Source organism: Melozone crissalis, unplaced genomic scaffold (genome assembly GCF_028551555.1).
Source record: "Melozone crissalis strain CALT ecotype California unplaced genomic scaffold, PUWL_Pcris_2 ptg000005l_1, whole genome shotgun sequence".
NCBI lineage: Eukaryota > Metazoa > Chordata > Aves > Passeriformes > Passerellidae > Melozone > Melozone crissalis.
The window spans coordinates 45,715,502-45,737,357 of NW_026535783.1; the positions used below are offsets into that span (position 1 = coordinate 45,715,502).

The 21,856-nt window shown below is 36.4% G+C and overlaps 1 protein-coding gene across 4 annotated transcripts in view; it reads right to left on the reverse strand.

Moving 5' to 3' along the window:
- KDM4C (lysine demethylase 4C) overlaps nt 1-21,856 on the reverse strand; it is a 259,796-nt gene that overhangs the window by 234,502 nt on the left and 3,438 nt on the right. For 3 of the 4 annotated variants that reach the window (XM_054284529.1, XM_054284547.1, XM_054284555.1), the window contains exons 2-4: nt 12,780-12,944; nt 6,739-6,914; nt 3,934-4,048 (exon numbers count right to left, since the gene is read on the reverse strand). In XM_054284529.1, the coding sequence (XP_054140504.1) occupies nt 3,934-4,048; nt 6,739-6,914; nt 12,780-12,923 (435 nt within the window). In that variant the 5' untranslated portion in view covers nt 12,924-12,944. Of the gene's footprint in view, nt 1-3,933; nt 4,049-6,738; nt 6,915-12,779; nt 12,945-21,856 lie in introns of those variants that run through there. The other variant, XM_054284538.1, reaches the window with a different exon arrangement.

The window sequence follows — 21,856 nt, forward strand, 5'->3', positions numbered from 1 at the left end:
TTATGGCTGATTGTAAAAAACCCCAAACTAAAGAGGAGTAAGAGACAGAGTGAAAGGAACAAAACAAACATTTGAGAAAAATTTGTGCTTGGTAACCCACTCCTCTCTCCACATAACCATTCACTCATATCAATGAATACAATAAAGCTACTGCCAGGCTTTTACTGTGCCTTGCAAGTCATTAAAAAAGAGGAAGAAAAATGCTACAAACAAAATCTCAACACCATAAACACACAGACTGGGAAATACAAACAATCTCCCTCATTAGATTGTTTTTACTTCTCATCATTTCTTAGTCATTGCTTTTTAAGCCCCCTTTTGAAGGGTGGGCAAGTAGATTCTTTGGAAATCACACTAGAACCTAAATTGCTGCTCACATTGATCTCAATGATGAGTAGATCACAGAAAAGGACATAATAAATAGAAGGAAAATAATAATTTAGGTTGGAAAAGACCTTTAATATCATCCAAAACCACCATTAACTTTGCTCTGCCAAGGCTAAACCATGTTCGCAAGCGCCATACCTACAGGTCTTTTAAATACGCTCAGGGATGGTGACAAAGGGGCCCTGCTGAGCCTCATGCAGATGTCCCTAGCCCACAGATCCGTCCTATCTAGATTCCCCTGCAGAGCCTTCCTGCCCTCCAACAGAGCAACATCCCACCTAATTTGGCATCCTCTGGAAATTGACTGAGGGTGCACTCATACATATGATACCCCCACCTTATACATGGGACAAGGTAGAAATTAGGAATTGTCCTGTTAGGAGAAATAAAACTAAGAGAAGAAAAATGAAAGTAAAGTGTGTCTTTCAGATAGCAGCTGAGGAGAGTGGTGAGAGAGACACAAAACAGTATTTATACATGCTTCTTCCAAACATGGTTTTTCTCTGCAGAACAGCAGATGCCATTGTCAGCACTGAAGTCAGGCATGTTTTATGACTCACTATAAACTTTAAATTGGCCACTTTTCTTTGGAACTACTTTTGAAACCAAGATTTCCACCCCTCCCCTGTAGCTAGATAAGTCCACATAGGGATCATGTCTTTTCTAGAGTTACCATCACAGACACTCTCCTACAAAGTACCATTAAATGTAACAGCAATTAGAATGCAAATAACAGAATACTATTTCCAGCAAATCTTCCAATCTTCTCAAATGATAGAATTTATTTTCTATAAAGCTCTATAGAGTGCAAAAAACACTTGTTTTCATAGATTATTTCCATATTCGTAAAGACTTAATCTGAGTACAAAGCCGCCAAATAATAATTCAGACATTTTAAACATATTCTGGAATAATCCAAGACTACAGGGATAAAATTGAGCCATTGATGGCAGCTGTTAAAACTTCAAAGCATGCACTTATAGCTTTGTTTCTTTATTTCTTTGTTTTCACTTTGGTTTGGATTTTTGGGGGTCTTTTGGGCTTTTTTGGTGGGGTCTTTTTCTGTTTCATGTAACACAGCCTTTAGAAAATTTTGCCCCATCTTCCAAATCCCTTAGAACTTATCATCCTGTGGTCTAAAAAAGCAAATACTACAAAAGCTATAATTTCTCTGGCACAATGCCAACAAGGTGCTGGCTTTCACAAACTACAGTAATGCTTCTTAAATTATCTAAATAGTAAAAATCAAGGTTCCATCATGCTTCAAATACAAATGTCTCAATAAAAAATTGATTGTCACCAAGTGGAAAAGAAAATGTAATCGGTGAACTGTTAAACTGATTTACAGAGCACAGCAGTATTTCTCACTAATTTTGATGGCCCACATACACATAGGTGTCACATTTTCCTTAGGTTCCTAGTAGATTTTACCTGGAATTCTGCCAGATATTTACCTTAAGTGTAACATCTGTAACACACTATTTTCTACAATATGTATTTTGTAAAAAGCAAGCATTTGTTTTGTTTCTTGCAAATAAGCTGCCATGTCAAACTAATCTCACCATACGCTTTCTCCTGAATGCTGCCCAAAAGGTCAATGAGCTGTGTTCATCTCCTTTTCCCAAATAAACACAATCCTGAAGGAAACTGAATGAAGACATGAGAACAATCTCAAATTTCAAACAAAATAGAAAAGATCCTTCTTAAGATTATCTTCAAGCACTACGACATGAAAAATATTAGTTGTGCAAGTACACCATCTGCTGGCCAACTGCAGTAAAATTATTCTGAGAGACAACATACTGATCAGCAGCACCATAACTTTCTCACAGACACTTTGGTACCAGAGTATATCCCTTCTCGTCCTCTAAACACCAAGTGGGTTGTACACCAACACTTGACTGTCACATTAAGTGCTCAATCTGTCACATTCCTTAATGTCAACTCCTTTCACTAATATTTCTCCTTTGTTATTTATTTTTAAATGATACCCATTTTATTATAGGCATCAAAGTTTCTTTATTCTACCTTTTATTGCTTTCTTCCCCAGTCACTGCAACCTTTAGTGCTTTGTTTCCTTCTCCTATGCACTTAACATCTGAGTTAGGACCCCTGAATGCTGCTTTTCTCACTTTCCTCTTTGATTTGAGCTCCCTTCCTCATCTTTCCAAGAGTGTAATTCTGTAAGAAGGAGATCTCTGACCTTCTCTTTGACCAATCAGCACTTTCAAATTGGGTATTACTGCATTCATTCTCTTTTCATTGGAAATGTTGTTCATGCAAGAGTAAACTAAGATACTCAAGACAAAAAAAAACCACAATCCAAAAAAAGCATACCTTTGTAAAAAGTTATACCATAAGGCATTATCTACCAACAAAAAAGACACAAAGATCAGAGAACAAAAAGGGCAAGCTTCTATTTCTTGAAACACTTTTTCTGTGTCTTGTGTTGATCTTCACAAAGCAACAGCCATCTGGAATGTCTCTCCACAGAAACATTACAAATTAGAATCTTCAATTATTTTCTAAACCATCTCTTAAAGCAGCTATGTGGACACACAAGGGAATTTGAGTTTGCCTTCTCTAAACAACATACCATTGGACATTCTTAGCTGTCTTTCAAAGATCACGTAACTCGGTGCAAGAACTGAACTGCCTTCAGCCATATTGGCTGACTGTATTTATCTCCGGGCAGTCTTCAATTTGTCTTCCGTGAAGAACTGTGAAACACCAGGAGAGCCCCAGACCATCTGCCACAGCAAAATCATACTTTTTTTTCCTAATGATTGGAAAAGGCAGATATATAGAACATGAAATAACCCAAGAAATTCACATATGGTACTTTCTTTTAATATATGTTTGCCCCGTATTTTTTAAATCCTCAAATATTTTCTGAAATGCTAATATATCTTCTCTTAGTCTCATTACTTAAATAATGCTTTAGAAATCTAGTTCCTGTCTTACTTACATAGCCTAATTGATATCAATGGATATCTGTAATACTTTGGACAATGAGATCTGTCCTTTTATCATCCATGGAGATCTTGGAAAGTTACCAGAAAAATTAATTTCTAATTGAGAGGTAAACAATATGAGTAAGTACATTTCCAGGAAACTGCAAACATTCCAAGCATGAAGTACAGCTACCAATATTCCTCAGTAAAGAGATATAAAAGATTCCATCTTTAAATTTTAAAATAAAACTTCGTTAAAGTATCTCTAAGTGTCCACAGATACACACAGGAAACATACATATTACAACATTAATAAACAAATAATTAGGAAGATATCTCAAAGTTCTGGAGAGTTTGAAGTGAAGAAAGGGAAGAGTCATGATCAGGAAGAGCAGCAATATTCTACTGTCTAAGGACAGAACTGTCTGACTCTTGCAGATGTAGAGTTAATTTCAATCTTGGAGGCTTTAAGGAATAACACAAAGACTTCAAAAGACAGATTCTCAGTCACAAAGCAAGAGTGTATCCTCTAAGTAGAGTAACCTTTGAAAGAGGGCTGGAAGGGATAAACTTCATAAAAAACTATGCATACTTCATCATAAATGCTCCCATTGATATCTGCTCCATAAATAGGTGCGACAAAAGTCAAGTTCTTCCAGTATTTACGCTCCAGATCTTCATAGTCTACATATCTTGGAGTGCGGTATCTGCAGAGAAAGAGTTAGGCAAAGGTTCATCACCATCTTTCAACAACTGCCTCTACAATGGACTATGCTTCTATGCCATGGACAATAGACTATGCTATGAACCTTCTAGATGAAGTCACTTCATTTCAAATTCTCTGAAATGGAAGAATTACCAGTTGTCCTGACTTCTTAGTTTCATGGTTAACCATATCATGGAAACCTCCTACCTGACAGCTACAGTAACTAAACTCAACCACCAACCCACACAATATTTGCTTCAGTCTCCAGCAGCAAATCAGCCCATTTACCAACCATCCTTAGCCTGAGCTCCTCCCTTTTATTTCTCTTATGTAAAAAAAGACACATATGCAAAACACAATTAACAAGTATTTATTTTTTTTCCTACCTCACTACCAGCTCTGCAAAATCTCAGATATAGGTCCTGTACAATCTAGTCTCAGAACAATGTAAACTAACGCAGCCATGCAGCCATCACAGGCAAAACCAATACTTTCTTCTTCCTGCCCCAGAAAACCCTTTCAAGAAAAGCTGTGTTTCAAACAGCTGATACCAAAAACTTCTACAATACAGAGAAAAGAAATATTTAAGAGGACTTTTCTTTTTACTCATTTATAGCAGCACAAGATACATAACACACACTTACATGCTTAAATATAATTATGTAAATACTTTTGAAAGGTTACTCATGTAGCCTTTCAAAATCTTGTGCGAACAAGAACAACACACTTCCAATAGAAACATCTATCAACAGCTGTGCCTCAGAATCCTTTGTCAGATATCTGTATTTCCATATATAAGTCTTCAGAAAAGAAAACATACTCCCCCTATTACTGCAACTCTAAAACTGCAGTTTCATTGTAGAATTGCCAGTATGCTACACCTGAACAACTGGAAAGAAAATCCAAACATACAACACTGAGACCAAGTACATTTACATCATGTAATAACTCTGAACAGAGACCAAAAAAAAAAAGAAAAAAACAAAGCTAAACCCATCTTAACCAAAGCATTCTCAGCAACAGAATTGTTTTATTATTTCTAATGATAGCTCCAGAAATCAGATTGTATTTCTGTTGGGCTCTGAGTAATACACACACATGAACTCCTTGATTACAGAATGCGGATATGTTCCTGTTTCCCAGGGGTCAAGTAGAGAAGCATTTTGGTTCAATGGAGAGCTGCAAATGTCTAAACAAATAAAAGATTAAATACATTAGACTGAGTACACTTGATCATTTTAAAGGCAACTGTGATTTAATTTAGATGCTCATGGCCCTTCTGTCTTACCCAAAGGAAATAGGCTACATCCTAATGCTCAAGAAAAGTGTCTTTAACAGAGAAGTCATCTACTTTAAGGAAAAAAATTATTTTTATGGGACTACAGAGGCTCTCAGCTACTTGATAGTTCAAGAAATATCGACTACTGTAAGAGTGTCATAGAATGTTATGTGACACATTTTCTCAAGAGCAGTGACAAATACTTATAAAGACCTACAGCTAATAGACAGGAAGTCCTCCCAACTGTTCTACATTTGCATGCAAAATTAACTTGCCATCTGATTTCAGTAAAAACCATAAAAATTGAAATCAGACACATTTCCAAAATATATTCCATTATGAATATAATAAACTTAACAAACACTATGATACATATGAAAAACTTCCCAGCATTTCTACATTAATCAATTATTTTAAGAAATTAGTGTACCTGAACTTATTGGGGGTTAATAAAATGTAAACTTTAACATCTATGAAAAAATATTATTGAAAATCACATCAAATACCATTTGGTCATATGATTTACTCTCATCTCTAATATTTACTAAACAAATAATTTCAAGAACTACAAAAAGGGTTCCCATGGAACATTCAGTAAGCAGCCTCCTTAAAAGCTTTAGATGTCCTAGTTTTTCTTGATCTTGATAACACCTTCTATTCTTATACCTAATTTCTTAATTAACCTATAATAGAAACTTGCCTTCAAACTAAGGCAGTATTACCTTTCTCATTCAAGTATCTTTTCTTTCTAAGATCCTTTGACTCATATTCCAGAAACCACTTCCCCTCAGTTTTGAGGAGATAGTCAAGTAAAATATATTCTTGTTATGTGGCCAAAATGACAGGCAAGAATTCCTTCCGTCAATTCCCTCTTCTTGGAATGCTCAACAATTTGAAACATTGCAGTACAGTGCCCAGCCCTTCACAAACTTTTTTTCCCCTTTCCATAATATTAATCTTGCCATAACCATAACACTGACATTCACTAGGTACCATTGAGTTGTCTTAGATTAATGCAAAAGCTTCTGGATTGGTTATAAAAGATATTGGAGTTTTCAGAATTACATGGTGTTAGGCCATTCTAGTATTTAGCAATTAAACATTAATAGATGTAATTAAATTAAAACTCAGACACACATCTGTATCATCTTCACTATTTTCTATATCTTCTGGAAGACAAAGGAAAAAAGGTAGACAGAAAGCATTATGTCTCAGGTTTTTCGGATGCTTTCTTGCTGCCAAGGCATCAGATGCTTTCAACAACAAACACAAGCAATACTTACACTGTGGTACCCTTCCATACCTTGAGAGACAGGGAAAAAAGTAAAAGAAATCACCAGCAGCCTTGCACAACTCAAAGAAACCACAACATGTGAAGACAAATATTAGTCTTAATAAGCAAGAGTACATACTTGTCACTGTTGGCTAAATCCCTGAACTCCTTCACTGTCATGGGCTTTTTCTGAATATTGTATTGTGTGAAAAGTCCAGACTGGCCAGTGACCATCTGTTGAATTGGAGCAGGAATCACCAAATCTTCAATATCATCATAATGCTTTCTCGGCTTCCATTCCTTTGGTGGGATAACCTTTACATACAGGAAACAAAACAGAATGGCACAGTTGCAATAACAATTCAAAACATCCTGGAATAAAAAATTGAAGAAACAGTTGAATATGCCCACATGATCAAAGGAACATTTGCGTACCAGCTGTCTCACATTAACTGATACTGTAAGTACACCTAAACACTGTAAAAACCCATTCAGAACATGCCCAGTATCACCTCAATGCACAAGCACAACCTCAATGCACAAGCAATTCTTAGGCAACTGTGCAAAAATACACATTTATAATAACAGAGTTGATAAATTTTTTCCAATCAGAAAGCCTTATAACTGACAAATAGTTTGCAATCCATAACATCATATACATTTAGTGTTAAAAAAAATGTATGGATGTTGCATTTGGAGATATAGTTTAGAGGTGAACATGCAGGTGCTAAGTAAAAAGTTGGGCTCAAGGATCTTAGATGTCTTTTCCACACCTAAAGATTCAAAGATATAAAACTTTTATCCTCAATTAAAATAAAAGTTCCTAAAAAACCTGTCAGCCTGCTGTCTAAACATTATTTGGTATAAACAGTATTTATAACTCTATTTTTTTAATGAAGAATGGAAAAATAGAGCTGTTTTAGATTTCCGAATCTGTTCAATTTACTCCCCATAAAACTACAGGGTACAGCTCTATTACAATAAGCATGTGCACTAATTTAAACACATTAGCTTTTATAATTACATTATTTAATCCTCATAATTGAAGATTAAAGCTATGTGCAGATTAACCAGCTGTAAAGTTAATGCATTTATTTCAAACACCACAGAACTACCCACAGTCTATGAAAACTCCTCAGCAGATTTTGAAGTGTTAGCAGAAGAAATTATTAAGAATTTCAAACAAGCCTGTAGTCATACCAGTATTCTTTAACAGGCTGAGTAATTTTGAACATTTCTTGCACATATTATTTCAGCAGAAAATAAATAACTCTAGATGCATCACTTCTAAAATAGAGCAACAAAAAAATTTTATATAGAAATTTTTTGGCTTGGTTTCATTTTTGAACTTCTACTTGCCCAAAGGCCTAATGACATGTTTTTTGATCCACTCATTACTTTCATTCTTCTGCTAAGTTCAAATCAAATTTCCATGAACGGTGGCTTGGAAACTTTTTAAGTATCTTACAACAAAGTAGAACAGCTCATATAAACATGCAACAAGTGAATGATATTATTTGAATAATTATTTCAAAATTTAGAGGTAGGTGTGAGAGATTGAAATTTTAAGGTTAAAGGCTTAAACATTGTTGTCAAGGACTTCTTCCCCACTATGGTAAAACTGTATAAAGAAACTGTGCCCACTTGATCCCACCCTTCCATGAATATGCCTGGAACCTTGGACTGTGAGTTTAAGCACCTAAAGGAAGATAAGATACTATACTTCATCTGACATGATTGTTCAATTATCTCTGGTCTAGGGAGAAGTAAGCAAGGCAGAGGGAGAAGAAGGCATCCACAAGAAAGCCAAACCCAGCAGCTGTCCTGAAAATCAGCTCTGGTTAGGTTTTGGGTGGGGCACAGCATAGCCCACAGGCCTATCTGCTGAGGCCAGGTTTGCTCACACTCCCCTGTGGAGAGGAGGAAAAGTTTTGGGGGTGTAGCATAACCTCTGGGCATGAGTGCCATGAGAATGGTGAGTGAACACCCATTCTCCCTTACACTCAACTAGCTCAGTTGCAAATCACCCCCACCCCTGGATGGCCATATCCACAGGGCATTCATGTGAGAGGCAGCTGAGGAGGTGTCATAACCCAGCAAAAACCCTGAAGCACCCCCAGAGTCCTCGCTGAGGGAAAGGGATGCAACAGATCCAGAGCCTGTTGCAAGAGACAGTATCAAACTCGCCCCCACCACTGAGGTCAGCTACCTAGGCATTCACACGTGGTCCAAATGTATATTAATCTACTGAATTCTGTGGTTTTTGGGCAACCCTCACCACCAAGAAGACCAGAATAAGGTGGTGAAGATGGAAACCACAGTGGTGATATTTCTACTTAACCTGTCTCTCTGTCAGTCTCTTTCTCTCCCCCTTTTTTTCTCTCCCCCTTTTCTCTCCCCTCCTTTTCTATTTCTTTCTATCTCTCTCTCTCATATTTACTGTTAAACAAAATCCATACTTCTGACTTCAGCATATGCTCTTGTTTGCACCTCAATTCAGGCAGAGGTATCTCTCTAATAAAGGGATCACAATGAGGCAGTCCTTAAGCTACACAGCTAGACTGGTTTCTTACAAACATTTTAGGATTCCATCTATAAGAGTCCATTAGAAATTTCACTATTTCATCTCTCCACGAAAGTTATAAAATTCTAAAACAGATAGATCTTAAGATCATTTGCTAGCTTTGGAAAACAATCACAAATAGGCATATTTTAATGTTAATGTATTCAAACAATCATAAGAAATCCAGTCAAGACCATCAGGCCTAAAAGCACACAGTGAAAGACAAACATCAAGCCAAAGGAAATTTATCTAATATTAACATACTTCCATAGCTAATGTTTTTATTTTACACATAAACAGGTGTTTTTATCTAGTTTTTACACAAATGCAATTCCCTCTTTTCCTTCTCAGCGTCCACAGAACTTCTGCTGTACAAAAACTATTTAGCAAGTTTCAGCGTTGTTTGCTTTTAGAGAAAAAGAATAATCCAATCATCTTGTGATTCCTACTTATTTCTTTCACAGAACATTTAAATTATACTCACATTAACAAAATATGAAATGTTAGTTTGGAAGCAGAGAAGTCATGCATTCAGAAAATATGCATAGAAATCAAATATGTGCATAGAGATTTCCATTTTCATGATTATTAAGCATGAAGTCAGAGGTTTGGCTCAAATACATGAATACTGAAAAGCAAAATTTGCATTATCTTATTTAGTTCAAGGTCAATGCGCTTTAAGCAATAAAAACATTTTTATGAATACAGGCTCAAAATATCCCTTCCAGCTAACTGGAGTATGTTTATTACGGTTATAACTGGAGTGCTGGTTAGAGAAGAGAATTCTGTGGGGATTGATACATAAAAAAAAGTTTTAAAAGAAGATAAAAATAAACTTTCTGCCCCAAAGAATTTGCATTTTCTAGGGAAGACAGACAAGGACAAAGACTGAAGATGCTAATATATCATTTTCAAAGCAACACACAGCTAGCCAGTATAACAGCTGGAAATAATGACTAGGTCTCTGTGGTTTTACCACTGACCTGTCCCACTGAAGACTTCATATTTCCTTTAGTAAAAATAGCGTCTTCTAAGTCAAGCAAGTTAGATTTATTCAGTGGGAGCAACCTAGATCAAATTCATCAATCACATTGTTGAATGCTCAAATATGAAAAAGGAAAAACCTAAGGCAAGACTTTTCCATTTACATATTTATTTATTTATCAAAGATGCTAATCATCTAAGCATACTACACTACTAAGCATATTACTAAGCATACTAAGTATGCTCACTACACTATACTAAGCATACTATACTATATTAAGCATATTAGGATAGTGTAGTATCGTTTAGTGCAATAAACACACAGTTTTAGATAGGGATGTCTTATTATACCAGTCAGTCTCCTGCATGAAGACTGCACGTCAGTACTGACAGCAGAGTGCTATCAACACAGACATTTCTGTTAAATCCACTTTCATATACTGGTAATCTCCCATAGATCTGATTCTGAATGGCACTGGCTACTACTCCTATGTAACTATTACTCCCCAACTCATTTGTAAGTTGTTTTTCTTGCACTTGCCAGTATCTATTTTCAGCATAGTGTTCTGAAATTCTCTACTTGCCGGTGTGACTGCAAATCAATTTAACTCTTTTGCTCTTTATCAATGCAGTTTGAGTTTTCTAAACACAGCATTCTCTGCTAAAGACAACTAATCTATCAGTGTCCCTTGTTTGTCATTTGTCCTACTGTTTTCAGCCTTTGTCTTCTTTTTTAAGTATAGAATCCTCTGTAACAGTAAGACTAAAATAGATTTTCTGTTCCCTAAGTTCATTTCAGACTTTCAAAAGCCTAATGGCAATTTTTTTGCCAATTTGCTCAAGGGATGCCACAGTACATTATCTGCTTTGGCAATGGTTTGATATTGTTTGTCTGGTACCTTAATTACTTGTTTCAGACATAGTATTAGGAACTTCAATCGTGGTTGCAGTTTTTTTAATATTTTATTTCCTATACTCCTTCCTTCGATATTTGCAAGTCTTATAGTCATTTCATCCCCATTTACACACTCTTCTACACGCTCTTCTACACAGGTAACAGGTCTTCTCCCTTTACACATTCACATTTAACCTAAAGTGTTGGGTATGCCTACCCTGATTGTGCTCTCTGTTTAGAGCTTAAATTACTGTTTCTGCAAAAACATATAATTCTTCTGGTAGTCATTACTCTTCTTGCTTTCATACCTGAGACTGTACACCCTGGACTTAAAAAAAAATTAGGTTCCCTGTAAGTCAATTTTCTATTACTATCAAAACTGATTTTTTTCCTGTTATTTTAAAGTTAATACCAAAAACTTAGAAAATGTCCCTTAAACTTTTGCAGCATTAATTATTCACTTGATAAGATTTGTTTTAAAAATACTTAGTTGGTTAACTTTCATTTATAAATTTTTGAGATATTATCAAAATATAGTGAAAAACAGAATATAAAATTCTCAAGATAACCTAGTAATTTGTTGAGAGTACCTGACCAACTGAAAACAGCAAGAGATGCTTTAACTGCTGTTCAACCAAGCAAGAAGATACCACTACAATGAAAGTCACTACTCAAAATTAAAGGACTGCAATGCATCATCCCCATATAGACAAACAATTCCAGAACACAGCTGAACATAGGAAAAATTCAGCACATGCCTTCCACTGTTGCCTACTTATCACATTTCTACTTCTTTTGGCAGAGAAAATTTTGAGAATATAACCTATGTACTCTATCAGCTGAAATTAAAAAAAAAAAAACAACCCACAAGGTTTTCAAAGAGTGAGGAGTTCAGTTTTGCTTTGTTTCACAGGAAGCAAGAGGCAGGAACAGGCAGGGGGAAACCAAGGATTTCAAGTTTTGTTCCTCTTCACTCAAATTCTAAATGTCTTGACCATGCAACATTAGCTTCAAAACCCAGTGATGGGAGATAGCAGCTCCCATAGAGTACTTAAAATAACTAAGCTGGTAATTCTAGATTTGCACTGGTTTCTGCTCGTTTGAAAAGGGGCAAAACGGACACAGCATAAACAATTATATGATGTATCACTAAATTACGTCAGACTGAACCTCTGACAATCCCTCTCTGATACGGGAGGAACTCCTGCACTAAGGTCCTGGATGTGCCATTGTTCAAAGAGCAATACAGCCGCAGTTGGTGTGCCTGAAGTTCTCACTAACAAGAACAAGAAAACTATTTCCATTCAAACACTGCCTTACCATCTTTATGTTCGCCATAATGAAGTGGGAGTATTTGCTCCAGGAAAGCTTTACACAACCCTAAAACATCAAGTTCAACACCTGGTATATCAGGACTATCATTTATACTATCAACTCCCTGCTTTGTTCTGATTTGACCAAATATAGTTTGAATCTACTTAGAAAGAGATCCTTTTTTGCTATAGTAAACTTGTAAACAATTTTCAGTCAGAGAAAAAACACTACACAACACCTTCATTAGTCTGCATGAAATATCAGACACTGAAAGGCTCTTTCTTAAAATAGTAACAAATCATTAACTACTCCTTGAAAATAAATTGGAAAAAAAATTAAAAAGGTCAAGTTTGTAATCAGCAAAATACAAGTATTGGGAGATCAGGTATTAGGAACATTTTTCTTCTTTGTTATACATGTTTACCTTTGCAACTCCAGCCCTATGAGCACCTTGTGATTCCATGTGTGCTAAGTATTTGTTGAATTCCCTGAATTCATCCATTGAAGGCCTAAAAGTCATGATTTTGCAGCTTGGGTTTAGAGGACTATCTGAGGTAACAGCAGCCATTCTGGTTCAATTTCAATCTACCTGTTAAAAAAAAAATCATACACTGTTGAGAATAATCTGTAAAACCAATTCTGACATTCAACATACATGGTTTCAAACAGAAAAAAATTATCTACAATTGTCTGCCCAGGCTAATATAAAAGGCACAAAAGAAATGCTTATGTTTTATCCTTACTCCTTTGAGAATACTCAGCCTTTAGCCAGCACAAACACTATTGTAAACGACAAGCACACAGTTCAGTCCATACCTCTGCTTCTACAGCATGTTTCCAAGTTAATCTAGGATCTTTCTGTGTAGATCCATCTGCACATTCTCTGTCCAGAGAGTTACATTACACAGGCATAACCCAGAATAACAAAGCTACATGTTTAATAAAATATCACTATTTCCATTCAGTAAATGGAGAAAAACAATGTACTGTCTAGCAGTAGCCAAATGCCAGAGCACCCATTAGAATAATTTATTCATTTTTTGCTGCAAGATAAGGATTAGGAGGAGAACAAAGCAGGCTCAAAACTTTAAAGGGTATAAAGAAAACTTTATTAACAGAACTAAAAGAAAAAATAGTAAGAAATTAGAAAAAACCTTCAGAACACTTCTCCTTCCCCCAACTCTTCTTTCTTTTCCTGCTTACAACATAAAGAGACAAATCTGGTATTTTCAGTCAGTTTACCGCTTTTAAAATAATCTTTCTTCAGTTCACTCAGGGAGAGAAGTCTCTCCTGCCATGCCATGGAGACTTCTCCACAAGAAATAGTTCTCTCATGCTTTTAATTTTCATGAATTGCAGCCACCCGGAAATCCGCAATTGTGAAGTTCTTCCCATGGTTTGGTAGTCTTCCCACAACTACCACCGTGGGTCTCCTCAGTTTACTGGGGTGCAGTTTTAAGCATAAGCTGTTCTAGTATAGAACTAAAAGTTCTAGCTGTTCTAGTGTAGAACCAAAAGTTTTTTTATCTCTGGGAACAGAGGTTTTCTTCTCTCATCCCTGGGGTGAGGTTTCTCATTTCTCTCATATCTCTGTTCAAGCTCCTCATTAGATCCCAGCTACTTCAACATCTGCTTGCTTCAACACTGGTGCTCCTGCTCATGGCTGTAGTTAGAACACTACATCCTCCCAAATGCATTCCATGAGTTACAGGGAAAAAAAAGTCTGTTTTATCAATTATATCTTCACCATAGCCTTACAAGAGAATTTCAGCCCAAGACTAAGGCATCTCCTCATTCTCCCCCCACGTGGGATTTGACTCCTTCACTGACCTTGGTGACTCCATGTTATTTTCTTTATGCGTCTCCACCCTCTCCTTTTTCTCTCACTTGGGAGAGGATTGATGACTTCAAGTTCAATCTGTGCACTAAAAGAGTTAATATCTCACCCTGGCCTATAGATGGTTATGTGACCTCTGCCAGTCAGCAGCCATTCTGGCGGCATGGCTGTTTCCTGGCCCCTGCCACGTTCAATTACAGCTGTGGGGCTGCTTGTCTGCACAGGGCTGCAGAGCCACCTCTGTTCTCAGCTGCATGATTTTCTGCAGTGCCAGAAGGATGGCTGGGCAGCTCATGGCTGGAGCAGAGACTAGCTGGGCTCCACCTGAAGCTGAGCAGAGTGGGCCTGGCCCACCAGCCATGGTTGGAACTCAGCAGTAGTAGCAGAATCTCAGCTGAGCCATGCTGTGGGCCAACCTGGCCATGTGCAGGTGCCAGCCAGGCCAGTGCTGCAGCAGAGCAGGGCCCACCCCAGCCAGGCCGCATGGGCCCCACAGCAGAGCAGGGCCCGGCCCGGCCAGCATCCAGTAACCTGTTCGAAGGCCGGAAGCAAGAGAGTTTTTCCCAGGGCTTGTTGATCTTTAAGTGTGATTTCACAAAGGCATATTGAGCTCTCTTAAGTGGTTTAACGGGGTGTCAATATTCAAAACCAGCCAGCTGATTGGTTCTGCCAGGTCCAAAGGAAGCTCCTAAGGTCCTTACAGGGAATCACTTCCATAGCTGATGATTTTTTTTTCCCTTAACTAAGAACTAAACTACATTAAACCATGACAACCAATTATTCACTTCCCACTCACACTGCGAATACAGAGGAAGAGCACTTGGATTTTCTAGTTCTCACTATCAGCAGTTTAACAACAGGACTATAATCCTGCTCATTCTTTGAAAACTTCAACAGAGAAAAAAAGCAAGAAAGCTATACACATAAAGTCAGCATTTCCTCTGATTTCCATTTCTACATTAAGACTGACTAAAAGCAAAAGTTATTTCCATTTCATTCACCAGGATACAGTACTTATGAAAGGACTGAACTTTAGGCAAGTGACAGATAAACATTACCTTTGGATCAGAAGGTGCTGCAATTCCCAAGTATAAATCACCATGTGCCATCTGCCATTCACAAAATTCTTCATCAACCTTACAAAAAACTGCTTTTTTGTAATTTCTTCCAACATGCTCTGATCAGATCTGTGGTTACCTCAACCCTTCATGCCAAAGTGGCAATTAAATACCACACAGCTAATCGCATTTCCCCCATCCCTGAGATTGGAAGGAGAATCGGTGAAAAAGTAAAAATTCACGAGTTAAGAACAGCTTAATAATTAAAACTAAGTAAAAATTATTTTTATTTATTATTATCATAGAGAGAGAGAGAGATAAAAAAGCCCAGGTGATAGATAGTACAAACTGTCATCAGCCACCCTTCTATAACTCATCCATGTTATATCCTGGGCATGCCATTCTGAGGTATTGAACAGCCCTTCGGCCAGTCTGGGTCATCTCCCTCACGGGTTTTTGTGCATCTCCTTACTGGAAGGATGCAAAACACTGAAAAGTCCCTGATTAAGATTAAGCACTATCTGGCAACAACCAAAACATCAGTGTGTTATCAGCATTATTCTCATACTGAATCCCAAACACAGCCCCTACCAGCTAAACACACAAGTTAGTATTAATTCTGCCAACTCATACGAGCACACAGTATCATGTCACCGGCATCACCTTTCCCTTTCCCATCACAGATGAAACACATTTCCAAAAGCATAACTTGATTTACCAATTAACTTGCAGTTACTATGTAAACACATGAAATTAAATTACATACATAGAAAGTCGGTGTCAAAACGAAACCTCTTACCAGCCATTTAATCCTCATTTTCTCTATGGGTGAAGAGCATAAGAAATCACAATGCCTGTATTCATTCCTATAGGCTTCAAGCTCTCTCTTCTTTGGAATTAATTTTTTTAATGTGAAAGGGTAAAAGTTTGAAATATTTCATATATTCCTTATGCAAAAGGGTAATGAGACAAAAAAAATCGATATCTAAGTGGTTCAGCCATAAGAAAAGCTGCAGGATTATTTTTGCCAATGTCTGATTTCAAGCACCAGGCATAACAATTTATGCAATAATAACAAAGTTATCATTGCATAAATTACCATGATAAAAATTTCTCTTAACCAAAACCTCCCACCAAAATACACCAGTTTTAATGATAAGCTGCTCTAGAAGCAGTCACATACCAAATCAACTGAATATATCCTGGTGCTTTGACACAATGAAGAAATTCAGTTTATTTAAGAGTTGGTAATTGAGCTAATAAACTATGATTAACTCACGCTGTCACAATCACACCTCAGCATTCTTGCCTGGCTACCAGACTTTTAAAATCCTGTTTGTGAAGATACTCACAAGATTATTCCCTTTTCTCTCTATCTAACTAAGTACACACTCAAGCATGTAACATATTGCACTGTGAGGAACCTCAATCTGTATCACAAGCAGAATTAATAAATTTCAACTAATTATGAACAATGTGTAGAGTATTAGAAATGCCGAATTTTTGCCCAGCTTCATTGTAGTGTTAAAAACACAAATCCTGCCCTTCACAGATTTTATTTCTACCATCTTCCATCTATCTTAGGGTCCAGGCCCCTAAACAATGAGCATACAGACCAGACAGCTGTGTTACTTTCAGTAGAAATAAACTATTCAATCCATGCTCTTGTGTTACCCTCTTCCTCAGTTAAAAACACCTTCTCATTATCTTACTGAGTAAAGCACAAGGTTTGCAAGAACTCCTTAAGAATATTCAACCATATAACATCTTTCAATCAGGCGGCACAAAGATCATAAAGGCTATGAAGAATTTGCTATGCTAGAAGTCCATTAGATGTTTCTACTAATTTTATGGTTTCTTAGTAACTCATCATCTTCTTTATAACTATGATCTATCAGTCGTAACTTCTTAAATCTGTTTTACAATTTCATTATTGCATTTCTTCATTACAAACACCAATCTGAAACAGCAGGCAAGAGGTAAGTACTGAGTTACAATGTCTAAATTTAACACAAAAAATAACACTATGCTACAAACTAATCAGAAAACGTTGGCCTTGCAATTCAATTCTATTAACTTCTAATGCAACATGCAATTCTTTCAAGGACTTTGTGGAACTCCGGAGTCCTACATTCTTTCTCCAAACAATGCCTACTTTTGGTATTTTTCTCACACACAAAAACTCAGTTATACCCTAGCCAAATCATTAGGACAAGAGAGCATAATATATACTCCAGTGTCACAGTTAAGAGTCTTCAGAGGCAGACAAAATCACAATTACTAGGAGACCATTCTAACACAAAATCTGCACTGCAATCATACTATTGCTGACTTAATTATTGCATTTAGGTGTATATGTAACTACTTATTTTGTGATAAGCTGTACAATCTAAGAAATAAAACTTCCAGAGCTTTTATTGACTACTACACAATGAAAATGTCAAATTATTAGTAAATACAAAGTTATAAAAACAAGGCAAACATGCCCAGGATGTACTTTATGAAATAGAGAGAAGAGTAATATGTATATAGGGAAATTTTACAGTTATTCTAAGTCCCTCATATCAGCATTGTAATCAGACATTTTCTGTCCCCTTGCATGACAGTACTGCATGCTGAAAAAAAGCCCATAATTACCTAGAAAAACAAAGGGTAATGTGAAAAAATGTGAACAAACCTCACTCAAATTATCATGCATTAGTACTTTATGTAACATTGAAAGAAGCTTTTTAGCTAATCATGGGAAAGCTTTAGCCAAACAAGCCCGAGCTATGAACCTGATCCAATAAACTCCACAGCCTGTCCATAAAACTTCAATTTCTTATTGACCAAGTAGTCTGCCTATGTCTTAAAAATGTCTGATTAAACAACTCAGAATGTAAACAAAATACAAGCATGTAGTTTGTCCAAAGTTGCCAGCTAAACAGCTAAGTTATCTAGCCAGGAACTAGGTTCAAGAGCCTGATCCTTCTTTTGAAAAGTTTATAGCCATTGCAAGGCCCTGTTAAAACCCTCAAATCATCAGCTAGGAGAACATTAATGCTACATTAGTCTTAATACTGCAGAAGTGAAAACATGAGGTCAGCAAAGTTCAATCCTCCACATCTATGCCAGTATGTAGCCCAAGAAATCTGATGAACTAAAAATGCCAGAGTTCAACACTAGAAAAGCTCACATAGAGCAAGATGAAATCTCATTTATGCTACAATGGTTTACATAATCCAAGATGCAAACATATTTCACTGGTTATGATGACAGGGAAAGTGCTTTTTAAACAAATCCTGCAAAATCTAAAGTGCATGGCTTGTACAGACATAATAAACCTGATATTGAAGAACAGAAATGTACATTACATGCTTGATAACACATTTTAGTCCACATGTTTTTTTGGTAATTGCAAAATCTACGTAATTTTTTCTTCTGTATCCTAAGAAAAGGGAAGGACCTCTATACCCCATCACAGCCTTTACAAATTAGTACTAGGCAGCTACAATTTCCAGCCTGCACTGCCAAAACATTGAACTGCTTCTTTGTAATGTCCACATACTAGAAAAACAGCATGTGTTAATTTGCAGTTAGTTAAAAGGCACAAAAACCTGTAGCCTTCACTACATTAAACCAACTTTTAGTATTACAATATTCTCTCTCCACCTTAATATTATGCTCTGAAGGCTATACACTTCTTTTTGCTTCAAGTCTAAAATAAACTAACCAGTGCTGTGAAGTCCACTCACCATCAGTGGGGAATCCAAACTTTCTGGCTCCAGACTACAAAAGACTTTACAAAATAGCTCTTCCTAAGATGCATCTCTTGACTGCCTGCTTAGGGCAGTCCCCTCTACTGAAAGCACTGTTGAAAAAAATGAAAAAGCACAGACTAATACATCTACTCTGCTATTCACAAAACTATTAGCTAACATGGAAAAGCAATAAATAACTATAGGCCACTGCATCATAAAATAAATATGTTCATATTTTGAAATATTTTAATCTCTGTGTTCTAATAAATAAAATTGCAATGTACACAACCTTTACTCTACTATCAAAATTAAACAAATTACATAAAACAAACTCCAGCAGAAGAAAAAAGTATGAAGGAAGATGGGAAAAAATCAAATCTCTTAACATCATCACTTCTCACAGATAAATTAAAACACACATTTTTTAACTTTTCTTCCAAATTTTCACCCACACTAAATATAGGACAACAAACATTTGACAAGAATTCATCCTGGGAACTTTTTTCAGTAGAAAACAACAAGGAAACAAACTTGTCCAGAGAAAGGCATGTACAGGAAGGCCCAGCTCTTTTTTTTTTTTTTGAGGCTGTTTTGCAAAATAACCATGTTTGAACCACCAGCTCTGCATAAGCAGGAAAGGAAAGAAGTAGTAGAAAATTGTGCCTTAATCTATATTAGTTTCAGCAGCAATTTTACTTAAAAGTAAAAACTCTGTGAGTAGATTCATCAGTTTTAAGAAGTTGTTAGCATTCTGTAAGCAGGTACCATCCAACCCCTTGTACTGTTCAGCAAAGCAAATTCAAAAATCCAAAAATATTGCATTGGTGCACTTTCAGGCAACTGGAAACACAAAAGCACAGTTTGCATGTTCAACTGTTACTGGGCATGCAAATAGTTAATCCTCAGTGTAATTTGGGTTTGCATACTTATGTTTGAATTGTTCCTTTAATAATGGTAAATGTGCAAGCAATTATGTCTGCCTACTTTATGTTTCCGGCTTCAAAAGAGATCCTATCCATCAGGAATTCCAAATCTGTTACTTAGGTTATCTGACTGTATTAACAGTGAAAATAAATACATGGAACATAATGCTTTGTATTGTGATATGAGGCCAAATCTCATGGTTAGGTATGAATTCCTCAGATATTCACCATCATCAGAAAGACTCAAGTTTATAAATGTTAGGAGTATTGAAGATTTTAATAGGTTCTACAAACTTGCAAAACCAAGAATCTGGGTAGACAACCATATTCTGAAGATCCTGAAACCACCTCTATTTTACCACAATAACTATAGAAGAAGTTCTATAGTTCTATAGACTATAGAACTATAGTCTAGTTCAAAGATCTGAATAGTTTGCAAGCTTCATTACAAGCTTAAATTTCTATGTCTGGTACTACCCTACAGCAACAATGTTTCAAAATTATAAATTGGTTTTACTTGAGCCCATAAATTTTGAACAGAAAAATGACCTGAATTCATTCCTAGATATTCTTCTCCCACACCAGGCTCACAGCATGAAAAACATCTTGAAATAAGTGATCTGGGACAAAGGGCAAGGGAAAAAAAAATTACAGAAAAAGTGTTTTTCTCATTTCTATCTGCTACCCGTGACTCAAGAGTTTCTACTTTTTATTATTAAAACACAGGTATGAAATCCATAGTCCTAAATAAAAGCAGCATGTAACAGCCTCCAGCAATGGCAAAAGCAAGTTATCAAGAACCGAACTAGTCTCCACATCTTCACGATTGCTAACAGCAGGTATCTAGATATACCTAAGTGTTGGGGTAGATTATAATATATGTTTTCAGAATACCATCTCATTCTTCAGCAATGTATATACCAAGGAATCCTTAAACAAAGAGGATATTACTACATTTTGCAAAGTGTGATGATTTTTTTCCCCATGATTTTGAACTTTTGTAAGCCTTTAATATCCAAAACATTTCATGATGACACATTCTACAATCAACAACATGCTAAGTGATCTATCTTCCTCTGTGTATGTTGAATATTTCACATTTTAGTTTCATCTCATAGCTCATGTGCATTCTGAGAGTAACTATCTAACTGCTCTTATCTACCTTCAGACCATACAGGTCTTACAGATCTTCACCACGGTCTCACACTGTCTTTCTCCTAAGCTGAAAACTTCTAGTCTCACCACAGAAAATCCATTCCATATTTCTGATCATCTGGATCTCTACCGTTACAGTAAATTACTTTTAGTCAAGGGAAAAGAATATCCAAGCTGAAAGCACTATTTAAGATGCAAGTAAACCATCAACTCACACAATGGTGTAACATTTTCAAATTTGGGTGTAGTCCTTAAAAACTCCAGACACTAGTTTTGCCTAACTCTCAGTTTTCAAAAAGCTAATTTACAAGTACCTAAAATTTCAGAAAAATATTCATTGCTAATGCAGCCTATAATATTGCTTGGGATAGATGTGAACTCCTTCCCAATTAAGCACTTTTTAAAGCACAGTTTTAGTAGGTCTGTCATTTCTGCCTATATGGCATTTAATTAACTCCTCTAACAAGTCTCCTCCCGAAAGATACCCTTACAGCTCTTATAGCCCTTATAGGTTGTGTGCAGAACCAGGAGATTAACTCAGGTGTCCTTGTGTGTACCTTCCAACTCAGGACATTCTATGACTTCACAAGTCTTTAAAATCAAAACATGTATCTTTTTTTCAGGGATATGCTACAGCAACTGTGATAATAATTTTCACAAGGAACCACTATATAGCAAATCCTTTATTAGAAGCTGAATATGGACAGCATGAAAGGGGAAGAAAAAGACAAAACAAAAAACACCAAACACATAAATGAGGCTCCATAACCTGAGAAACAGAAAGATGG